The sequence below is a fragment of the Physella acuta genome, unplaced genomic scaffold (assembly GCF_028476545.2).
Source record: "Physella acuta isolate Inbredline_101_S28 unplaced genomic scaffold, ASM2847654v3 ptg000164l, whole genome shotgun sequence".
NCBI lineage: Eukaryota > Metazoa > Mollusca > Gastropoda > Physidae > Physella > Physella acuta.
Genome location: NW_026731683.1, coordinates 1,396,081 through 1,408,369, shown reverse-complemented (window position 1 = coordinate 1,408,369; position 12,289 = coordinate 1,396,081). Strand labels below are relative to the sequence as shown.

The window sequence follows — 12,289 nt, the reverse complement described above, 5'->3', positions numbered from 1 at the left end:
AAACGAATTTTAGACGTTATTTCGCGTTTTAGATAATTGTTTTAATAAATTGTAACAGTTTAGACAAGATTTTAAAAAATTAAAAAAATTCAACTGCAATTTTGAGGGGGGTTGTAGGTTGAGGTTTGACGTCATTTTAGGGGGGGGGTCTGGCTTTTTGTGACGGAGGGGAGGGGGGAGGTAAAAATCGTCAAAAAAAGCGTGACGTCATTTATGGATGACCCCTAGGCAAAGTTCCTTTTTAGCTTGTCGGTCCATGGGACAAGTGTAGTTCACCTGTTTCTGTAACTTCATATGGGGTTATTCTCGCTTTTTTTGACGAATTTTACCTCCCCTCCGTCACACATCGTCAAAAAAGCCAGCTCCCCTCTAAACTGACGTCTCACCTCAGCCTAAATACCCCTTCAAAATTGCAGTTGAATTTTTCTTAAAACATCGATATGTTTCCAAAATCTTGCTTTTTTTTATAATGCAAAAGTGTTACGTCCCACCATCTGAACCCTCCCCCCCTTCATCACACACCGTAGCAAAATTACGCCCCCCCCCCCCCCAAGAGTGTGACGTCATTTAGGGACGACCTTTGAGAAGTGGTCAGCACTATGGCTATCCACTTTTACTTTCCTTAATGTGAGTTAGGTACCCATCAGAGCAGGATGGACTCAATGATGTTCTATTCTACTTACTTGAACCCGGATTCCAACTCGAGACTTTGGGTTAGTAGTTTAGCACCCTACTGCTAGGCCATGCCTTCTTATGATTCATGTAATCAATTAAAAATAATCAGATTAAAATACATAGTGGCGTAGACTTTTAAAAAATGAATTTAGAGCATGTATTGCTTAAAAATTCATTTTTTAAAGAAACATTCTAAGAAAATTTAAAGTAACTGCTGGTTGTATCTGAACCACTATGGTTTTTAAATGTGTGTTTTATTTGTAAAAGGGGGGAGAATATCATATCAATTTTCAATTAATATAATTTTTTTTTAAATCAGGAAACTCAAAGACATTCTATATCTAATCAGATTTATCTTTGCTTTGCCCCTTAGTCAACACTATAAAATAAGGTATTTCAAGAACTAAATTTTAATTTTAGTAATCATGGTCTAAACTCCAAATAAATTGAAATGGCCTAAATTGGCCTAAATTATCAATGGGCATCAAAAGCTGTGACGATGCACAGTTGGTACTAACTTTAGGATTCTAAATTAAATTTTTAATCAGGTTAATTTTAACAAATTTGTTTCTGTTATACAATTTTAATTTTGTGGTGTGTGTTGGATAAAATTTAGATATTTAACAATAAGGTTTAGGATTCTAGATCTAAATCTAGTTTCAAACTTAAAAATGATAAACTAACAAAAACAGTCTACTTAATTAAAACAGTAATATGGTTCTCCATCTACATTTAGCATTAATCATTTAGTATGACCTAAAATGTTGTTAGATAAGCGCTAAGCATTTACCGTACAACAACTCAAAACTTCCAATATGGCGGCTTCCACTTTTACTTTCGATTTAATTTTGTTATTTGGACCTCCCATACCGGTAATAATACTAATACAAAAGCAAAAGACAGCCTATTATAAATTATTATGTTGAAAATACGTTGCTTTGTAGATTGTTCTTGGGTGGACAAAAGCTATGGAAGCAAATTCAGAAAGAAAAGCAGACTGAAGTCAGAATCTTTGTGGGCCTTTTTACTTTTTACTTTTATTTTTTATTAATTATTAATAGATTCGTACAGATGCAACCAAGCCCATTTAACTTATGCAGCCATCTTGTTTCATTTTTTTGTGTATAATTAATAATAATTATAGTTAGAGATTCAGGGGAAACCACTCTAACTTACAGATGACTGCTGTTTATATAGCAAATGTTGCTCGCAAACACTGCTGTTTAAAGTTAATTTCTGGCCTATATTGATATATTAATTATTTGGCAATTGATTTAGGTTCATTAACATTTATTATTAAGTTATCTATAATATTTGACACAAATATATCACAATATACTTCTACTATTAAAGCGTTAACAATGAGGCAACTTTTTCGCACATTACTAGCCTTGGCACGGCCTTGGCCGATTTTATGCACCTAAAACGATAGATTATCTGTTATTCTAATTCTATACAAAATACATTGACAATTACATACATTTATGAACAAAAGAAGATTTTCTCACAAATCTTCATGAAAGAAGCCCCTAAAACAATAAAACTAAAATAACTTCAGCAAGTTTGTCAACCTCCATAAAAATTAACCTTATTTTTAGTTGTTTGTAAATTAAAGTAATTTATAGAATGTAAATCCATACTATCATACTATAGGCCTAATTGTATTATTGATTAATTATTAACTTTTAGCTCTGTTAATTGGTTAGTATATTAAAATAATTCATAAATTAAAAATTTCAAACATTCAGAAATTACAATTTTGGTCAGTGTATTTATGCGTTTTTATTTTTTCAGCATAAAGAACAATTTGTGCCCTCTGGTATACTGTCTTCAGCGCACACTATTGTTTGTCCTGAAAAACTTTATGAAGAAAATCCAAATTATGGCTTGCGAGATATTGCACTTTTTATTGTTGCTTCACTCAGACAGGTATTTATGTTGTTATTTGAGCTTGGTTTGACAGAGACTTAAAGTATTAAACAATAGATATTTACAGTTTACATCACTTAATTTACTGACTATTTACTGTCATTGACAATATTAAATAAGTAATTAAGTTAGCTCAGCTTGAGGAACTAATTTCAGTTTCACTTTATTACAATTTAGGCTTGGAGGCCTTTTTTCACATGGGTCTTTTTTTTTTAAACATAAAAACATTTAAATAAAAAAGCAATTGAGTAGTAAAGGCATAACAGTAACATAGCATTAAAAAATTTGTTATAAATAAATAATATTACATAGTTATAATACACAGTGAGAATGAGAATATAATAGATGAATGAGAAATTAATGAGTCAGTTAAGGAGGTCATTAATAAATTTAACCCTTTGAGCCCGCCAGGCCGGTAAACCGGCTTCAACAATAGGCATATATGTCCGAAAAGCCGGTTTTCCGGCCCGATGATCTAGCGTCATATTCCTAGCGACCGGTATACCGTCTAATTAAATATAATTAGCGGAAGACTGACTAAAAGTGCGCAATGTCATTTTGGTGCGGGATTATGATTCTAAAAATAAATTTTAGGAAAAGTGAAAGTGTTTATATTTCGTAGCAATGCCGCCGAAACGAAAAGCTGAGCCACAGCCATCGACTTCAGCACATGAAGTTGGTGCAAAAGATGAAGCAAAAGACCGAAATATCAACAAAAGAAGTAGAATGACTGCATCTCAGGCAATATAACTACTTATTGATTCTGATGAAGAAGGTAATATTCTTAGTCTATATTGTGATGATAGTGACGTTGAATTTGAGACTTAACACAGTGACATTGAAATTGACAGTGACAATGAAACTGTTCAAGTACGTTCTGATGCAGGTGGTGCCAAGCACAAAGACTTGCCGAAACGAAAAAAAAAATGTTTACTGGTGCAAAACATGCGAAGTTATTCTTTGCATTGGGTCCGGCAGTGATAACTGTTTTGAGTTATCACACAAAAGTGGACTTCTGGCGATGAACTAGTGTGGCCAGGTATCAATAATAACAAAACAATTACTAAATGTAAATTGGTTTCTTCTATGTTCTATTAAAACAATAATTATGTGTTCGTTTTATATACATTGTTCTGTTCATAGCTCAGGAAATGGGAGAAATTAGGCCAGGGAGGCCAGGGCTCAAAGGGTTAAATTTTGAATATTTAAAGACAATCAAATTTAGGCCTAATTATGTAACTATTAATAATTTAATTTAATAATACTCTTTTTAAATTTAATTTTATTATAGTTAATACCAGTCTTACTATAAGTGTAAATGTTTTTTTTTTATTCTAATGGTCTTTTCTTATTGCAGAATACACAAGTTGTGGTTGTTGATGAACTGCATGTAAAAGCACAGCGTTTAAGTCTGATAAAAACAGTAAAAAATAAGGTAAATTGTGTAGCCTTCATAAAAAAATCCAACTGAGGATAATTATCATTGATATTTTGCTATTTTTTCCGTGTTAAAATTATTTTTTTATTTAGACATCAGCAAATAGGTTTTAGACTATAGCCAATAATATAGTCCTACAGCACATTTTATAATTCAGTGAGCTTGGTAAGATCAATAATTTCAGGATTGTTAACATTACAAATGTAAATCACTTATGTAGATGTCACATTGCCTGTGTAGAAACAACAAAGAAACTTAATCCTAGGTTTCGTGGTTTAAAAATCAATAGAGATAGTGTTTAGGAAATTGTTCTCATATTCACCAGATGCAATTAATAGAAAATCCCTGCTGGAGAAAACATACTGTTCATACAATATGATGAGCAATTTCTTATTTACTGTATATACTGAGGTAGTTTATTTAAAAGATTCATTTTCAGTACCAGTTTTTTGTTCCCTAGGTTCCATCTTGCCAGATTCATTTAATTCAAATTCTGCCAAAGTATGGGTTTCTGCAGTGCATGTGGCAATGGCAATGTGCATATGCTAGTGAAGACACATCAGTTCATGTAAGAGAAGAAAATGTCAAGAATTGGTTTAGTTCCTGTAGTACCTCTGACATTAATTCTGATTATGGTTAGTGCTCCTAACTGTACAATTTATCTTGTATACTTTTATAAATGTATCTATTACAGCTAGAGCTCATACATTAATATTTAAATAAAAATAGTTTTTATTGAATGAATTTCCACTTAAAGTTAATTTAACAAATGTAATTCTTCTAGTGCAAGCTCCTTGTGAAGAGGAAGGTTACTCAACTGAGACAGTAACTGTGCCATTACGGATAAACAGCTTTTATAAAGCAAGTAAATTTATCTTGTAGCTAGTACTGAAAATGATCAAAACGCTTTTAAAAAGACGGAATTCAATTTTTAAAGATATTTTATAATAAATTTACCGGAAATTAAAAAAAAAATTAAAACCTTTTTTTTTTCTGATGATTAATTGATAGTTCATGTTTTCTTTGCTTTATATTTATTAGTTTGAGGCCCCAGCACTATTTCTTCAGTGGGAGGACTCATTAGATAATGATGAACATCTTGTGCAAATTTCAAACATATGTTTAAGGTGGTTTGCTGAAAATGTGAATGGCAGAATAATTTTCATTCATGATGGGAGAATAAATGCAAAAGGTGAATAACTGATAAAAATATTTACCTGTTAACTAGACATTTGTTTGCATTTTGTTTACAAGTTTAATTTGTTTTCATCATTTTTTTCAGGTGCTATTACAGATACACAGAAAAACACAAAAGGTTTATGTCAGCTTGCAATAAAAGTATGAGGAAAGGTTTTTACTCTTTTAAATTTTAAAACTACTGTTAGATGTCTTTTTGCTTTTTAAGAAAATTACTTAATAATTCATATTGAGAAATGCTCACATTTTAGGTTAATCAGCCAATCTATGCCATACAAAGGATGTCTGCAAGTAGTGGAAACTTTAGTCTGCCACCGCAGCCTGGATTGATAGCATTTCTACAACAGCGTCATCTGATTCATCTACATTCTAAGGTTTCAACCTGTAATTTTTTTTAGCCATAATGGGTAGACTGTGACTTTAACTGTATACATGTTGTTCTCTTTTACATGTGACACAGAATCTGTTGCATTTTAATTTTTCCAGCGGACATATTATTTGTACAATAGCATAGAGCATCAGCAGATGGCTCAGGCAGTTGGTATTCAATGTCATAAGGTAAGAGACCATTATTGAATATCTTGAGTGTTGAAAATTTTTTACAAAATTAAAATATTTAGTTCATGTAAATACACTGTTAGGACAATGTAGTACCAAGATGTTAGTTATTTTTTTTTTGCTAGTTTTATTTATTTATTTAATACCTGAGGTTTTTTTTTTTACTTATCCTCTTATTCTTTTTTATTTTTATTTAAGATTTCTGCTGTGATAAAGAAGCCAGAATTGGTAGGCTAAATTTTCTAGGTAGCAAAATATTTTGTCCTGTCAACCTTAAATTTCAGATGCTTTATTATTAAGTCATCTTCTAAAAATTGCAACTTATTCATATTCACATAATTTTGAAACAAAATAAAATGTAAATATTGGATTGTTAAAACGAGATTGCATTCAAAAGAAGAGTTCCTTACATCTCTTACTAAAATAATTACTTTTGTAAAATTTTAGTCACAAAATGTTTCCCTTTATAAATGTATTTTAACTAATCCACAATATTAAGGTTTACCAAAAATAGTATTTTAAAATGTGATTGCCTATATTTACTCATGCTCTAATAGCCAACACATTATGGTCCATGTTTTAATTCTCCAAACAAGTAGGAGCTGTTTACTATACTGTGTAATTTTTTAATAATTTATATTTTTTTTGCCTAGTTATTTAAAGACATTGGACTACCTGTGACAGTGCCAGAAATGCTAAGAACAATGACTTTAGTGAAACCAACATACATAGCTACAGAGCACTCTACTTTATCTGTGCCATTATTTGATGTAAGGCATAAAGAAGAAAATAATCATATTTCACAAAACATTCATGGATTGACTGAGCATGTGTTTATCAAAGATATGCAGAGTTTTATTCAGTATGTATTTATACTTGTTTGTGTGATATTTTGTATATTTTGAAGTGTTTATAACTATTTTAGATAAACAGAAGTTAGATGCCAACTGAACATTATTTTTACTCCATTTTTTTATATTAAAATAAACATGAACACCTATTTTAGGTATCAGGATAGTTTTCAGAAACAATTAACTCCAATTGACCAACAACCCAAACATAGCAAGGCAGAAACAAATTTCAGGAACACCAGCAGTCTGAAGTTACCCACTAAAACTATTCATAACGAAAAGAAAGATTTTGATCCTCCAGTATGGATGAAGAAGAAGAAGCAAAGTCACCCTACTTCAAGCTCAACAAGTTTTAACAATGAAGGCACAAGTAAAGCAGAATTAACAGACTTTAGTCATAGGTAACTAGTTTTGATAAACTATTCAAAATAAATGCTTATCTTTTGAAATATGGTGTAGGTAGTTAATTATCAATAGATGGTATTATAAGTTGGTACTATGCATACTTGGTACTACAAATTATTCTAAATTTTTTAATCAGGTTAATTACAAGCTTTTATACAGCTTGCAACATCTGCTTGTTTGTGACAAATCTTGTAACTCAATTTGGACAAACTTCTAATGCAGCGATTTCGTTCAAATTTTCCAGATACTTTCTTCTTCAAGAGCAATGCAGAATAACTTTTTTAAATCTAATTAGACATTGGATCAGATATTAAAATAAAATTTAACGGTTTTGAAACTAAGGGGAGATAAGATTAAATGCTAAAAATCACTTGTTAAATTACTATATTCAATACCGGAAAGGGAGACAACATGGTCTAGCAACTGTGGCTAAACAACATTCAGCATGAACCACAGCTCAGCTCATTGGGTGATCAAGTCTAGCTAGACTAGTTGGTAGACCATGTAGTGGCAGAAAACTTTTTAGCGATTGCAAACTAGTAATCGGGTTTTAACACTGGTCCTTCATGAGATCTCTTACAAATTTTAGCATCCCAAGCTTTTGTTAAAAAGAGCAAGGTTGTTTTATTTTCTTATTTGCAGTACATTTAAAAGCTTATTATTGTAAAGTTTTTTATATTTGTTTTATTTTAAAAAATACTATTAAACTAACTGTGTGTTTCAGTGAAAAAAGGTGAAATATGTAGCACTGTAAAAAACATTATACCCAACTAATTATCTTTCACTTTTGTGCAGATCAATGAAAACTGTATACTTTATGTCAGAAAAAGAAGTAATGGAAATGTCACTTGATATTCTTAAACAGGTTGGTTATACTGTTTAAAACATTTATCAAAGCAGCATAGACTGATTGTCAACGTTCCATCTAAGGGGGTAAAGCTAGTGTGCAAAATGTATTTTATGTGCGCTGTGTTCTAAAAGTCTTATACAAGAAAATATTTATTTTACAAAATCACTGCGCGACAGCTCAAAACTACTGCGCGCCCGCGCACTCGCACAGCTTAGAGGGAACATTGCTGATAGTCACTTGACTAATATAACTTTTGTATATTTTAAAGATAAAATAGAGATAAAACTAAAAACATCTTTTACTTTTAGCTTATTGAGTTGAATAAATTTATTTTTTTAATTCTTCAACAGCATGGCCAAGACAAGTAAATTGTAACAATCTGTGGATTCTTAAAACTTGCTGGTGTTTTGCAAATATTGTACAAATGTAAAACTTCATGAAATAATTGTAAAAGAATCAGTTTTACAGTAATCAAGCAATAAAAACTAAAACACATTTTTTTTTGTCCTCATCTTTTATCAAAATATCTCACAATGTACAACAAAAGTGGTCAATATATATAAATTATACATTCTCACATACGGTTTTACTCTTGTTCCATTTAATTTTAATAGAATATTTATGTAAGTCCTGCCCGGGAGGAAAATTACACTATCTACCTATCCCTAGGCCAGAGTTTCTTCCAGGCATCTCTTCGGGGGGGTGCTGTCCGTATGGGCCCGCACAAATGTGAAATCGCATTTATTAAAAAGTACCTAATAATTTATAACTTTGATTAGATTACATTAACTATAAACAAAGGCGTAGCAATCCCCCCCCCCCCCCCCCCAACGAAATGAAATTTATATAGAAAATATATACTTTTAACAGTGTCCGCCCCCCCCCCCCCCCCGAAGAAAGTTTACCGCCCCCCCCCCCCCCCGATGATTTCAAGTGCCCCCCCCCCCCCCCCCCCCCCCCGGAGAAAAAAGTCTAGAAGAAACACTGCCCTAGGCCTATCTAATAAACTGTCCGGTCAGTGCAATCGGGCTACAGTCCAGGCTTAATAGAAATAAAACCACAAGGTTAAACAAATGGATGGTGCAGTGCTGACTTCTTACATTTCGAATCGTCCTGGCTCTGAACACACAAGAGCCTCCCTCATCACCTCGACATAAAAAAAGTGACTCGAAACATCTGCCGCGAACTGATTTCCACACTACAGGTGATGGCAACTCGGGATATAGACATAATTTTAATCCATTTTTACTTTCTCATATACAGTGTATAGAGAAATTATTGTAAACGTGCACAAAAATCGCTTGCAATTTTGAGTTTTCACTGTTTTACACCTCAATCTTTCATCACAACCTAAGTATAGAGAACTTATTTTAATCGGGCAAAAATTATATATCCAGATTTATCAAAATTTTGTTGTTGTATGCGTAATCTGAAAAGCTGGGCTTTGTAATTCTGTCTGTATGCAGAGTTTCTTCCAGGCATCTCTTTGGGGGGGGGGGGGGGCCGAACGAAATGAAATTTATATAGAAAATATATACTTTTAACAGTGTCCGCCCCCCCCCCCCCCGAAGATTTCAAGTGCCCCCCCCCCCCCCCCCGGAGAAAAAAGTCTGGAAGAAACACTGTATGTCTCTGTGTGTACTTGAGTACCGTTTCAGCTAGGTTGATGAAATTTCATATATAAGTATTATTTCACATGTGTAGTGCTGTATCAACTTTTCAGCGATTTCCAATAACCGGAATTGGAACTTATCCATTAAGAAACTAAATGACAATAAAGCACCCGGACAGGACGGCCTGACAGCAGAATTTTATAAAACCTAAGCCCCCTACGCCTTCACACTTTTAGCGAAATGCACACACTAGAACAAGAACATGAAAATTTTTATACATCATACATTACACTAATAGGCAAACCAGGAACATATCACAAATTCACCAAAAATTACAGACCCATCTCTCTCTTAAACACAGATTACAAAATACTTACAAAAATACTTGTAGCTAAATTAGAACCATTCTTATTTTTCTATTGTGAATGGTTGGCATATGGTGTTGTTTATTAATAGGTGGTTTCGGCCATTTGTATAAATGATTTATACAAATGCCCGAAGCCACCTACTAATAAACAACACCATAAGCCAACCATCCACAATAGAAAAATCAGTTAGACAGGGATGCCCACTTCCCCTCCATTTTATACATACTGACATTAGAACCCCTACTCGAATGCATCAGACAAAACAAAAACATCAAAGGACTACACAACCAAACATGACGGAAAAAAATCTACCTTACGCTGACGACACAGTCTTCACACTAAGGACAGAAAACTCAATTAAACAAATAACGGACACCTTCCTTGACTATGGGGAAGCTGGCGGGACCAATATAAATTTAGAAAAGACAAAGGTAATGGGACTGGGACAATGGCAAAACAAACAAAATTACCCCCCTAAACCTGACAGCCACAAACCAACTGAAAGTCTACGGCATAACACACCACAACCACCCACTAGACACAAACATAGACATGTGGAAATCAATCATCCAAAATATCGAAAAAAAAATAATTCTACAATTACAGCACGACAACAATTTTCGCTAGGGCCGCAATAGTAAACAGATACATCATCCCCAAACTCATATACTCAGCCATAGACACAAACGACGGCAACCCAAGAGGTTAAAAAAATAATAAAAGCATAAGAAAATACATATTTCAAAACACAATACATAACATTAGCCACAACACCTTAGTACAAAGCAAACTACAAGGGGGGGGGGGGGGACTAAACTTACACGACATTCAAAGAGTAATTATCAAACCAGAAAACCATCCATTAACACACTACTACACAGGGATACAACTAAACAAACTCTGCAAAATAAACAACAATTCACCACACGAAATAGGGTACAAACTAAGCACATTCCATACCCAATGCACACAGATACTAAAAAACAACGAACATTAGCTATTACACGAAAAGTCCATAACATCTACAAAAAAAAAAATAGTCACCAAACTCGCCACGCCATTACACAATAGGATAAAATGGTGTAAAACCTATTCACAAATAGACACCAGAGACACCTTTAGAAATCTCAACCTCCAAACAATCACACCCAAAGTCAGACAAATTGCCTACAGACTTATCTACAACTCAACACCCATAGGACACCACCCACAAAGGAAATGTACATTATGTAGACAAAACTATCTAGAATCAGAATCACACATCTACCTAGACTGTCCCACTATACAAACAATGAAAAAGACTCTAGAGACCCAAATAGTGACTGGAAACGAGACCTTTGTCGTAGACATAGCGATAGTCTGGAAGAAACACTGGTTAAAAAGCGCGAATACTTATATATAGGTCTAATTTGAAGATGGGGTGCAAAATCGATAGTCCGTCCTGGGCACCTAAATAGATCGCTACCCCTTTGTTTATAGTTAATGTAATCTAATCAAAGTTATAAATTATTAGGTACTTTTTAATAAATGTGATTTCACATTTGTGCGGGCCCATACGGACAGCGCCCTAGGCGACCGCCTAGTTCGCCTTTATAGGTAGCGCCGGCACTGCTGCCTGGGAATGTTTATCACTTGCTTACATGCTTTCGTATATGCTATGGAAAGGTCGGTGGCATAGTCCCAGCATGCATCTTTCTGGGACAGATCTGCAGCGGCTTGAACCTACAAAAGAATCATCTGGCATTTCTTCTGCTAATTAGAGTTGAAAAACACCATGACGTAAACATTCAAACTATAGAGAAAACAACGCTACAACCTGCTGTATTAACAACCGACTATAGCTAAACATCATTAGTACTAAATAGGAGTACATTCAAGCTATTACCGGGGGGGGGGCAGGCGTGTGTTACACCAACTAACAAATTTGCAGAAATAAAATAAAGCCCCCCCCCCCTCCGAAAAAATTCTACCCTCCCCCCCCCCCCCCACCCACCCCCCGAGCGAAAAGAAATTTATATAATTTATATAGAAAATATATACTTTTAACAGTGTCCGCCCCCCCCCCCCCGAAGAAAGTCTACCGCCCCCCCCCCCTCGAAAATTTCAAGTGCCCCCCCCCCCCCCCCCCCCCCCCGGAGAAAAAAGTCTGGAAGAAACACTGCAAAAGATCACCTCTTAATACGACAGTAACTAATATATAGGCTTGAGTTTAAGTAGAAAAAATCATTAACTTAAAATATAGGCTACATAATGTAATTTTTAAGAATACAAAGCGATAGCTTGTGAGTCTTAACTTTCTATTATAGTATTAAAGTTATCGTTGAAACACGTACAAAATTAGACCACGTTTCGCAATATTATAATTTAGAGAAGGAAGAGAGAATGGTAATGCAGTTAGCAGTTTA

General features: G+C 33.9%; 1 protein-coding gene across 1 annotated transcript; it reads left to right on the top strand.

Annotated features, from left to right (window-relative positions):
* Nucleotides 1-1,475: 1,475 nt before the first annotated feature.
* LOC131935928 (uncharacterized) lies at nucleotides 1,476-8,389 on the top strand. The gene is made up of 14 exons (XM_059292672.1): nucleotides 1,476-1,547; nucleotides 2,470-2,604; nucleotides 3,962-4,039; nucleotides 4,503-4,677; nucleotides 4,827-4,903; nucleotides 5,084-5,234; nucleotides 5,325-5,380; nucleotides 5,491-5,613; nucleotides 5,726-5,797; nucleotides 5,996-6,025; nucleotides 6,451-6,659; nucleotides 6,804-7,049; nucleotides 7,849-7,918; nucleotides 8,254-8,389. The coding sequence occupies exons 1-14, from the start codon at nucleotides 1,491-1,493 to the stop codon at nucleotides 8,269-8,271; spliced, it is 1,497 nt and encodes a 498-aa protein (XP_059148655.1). The 5' UTR covers nucleotides 1,476-1,490; the 3' UTR covers nucleotides 8,272-8,389.
* The last annotated feature ends 3,900 nt before the right edge of the window (nucleotides 8,390-12,289 follow it).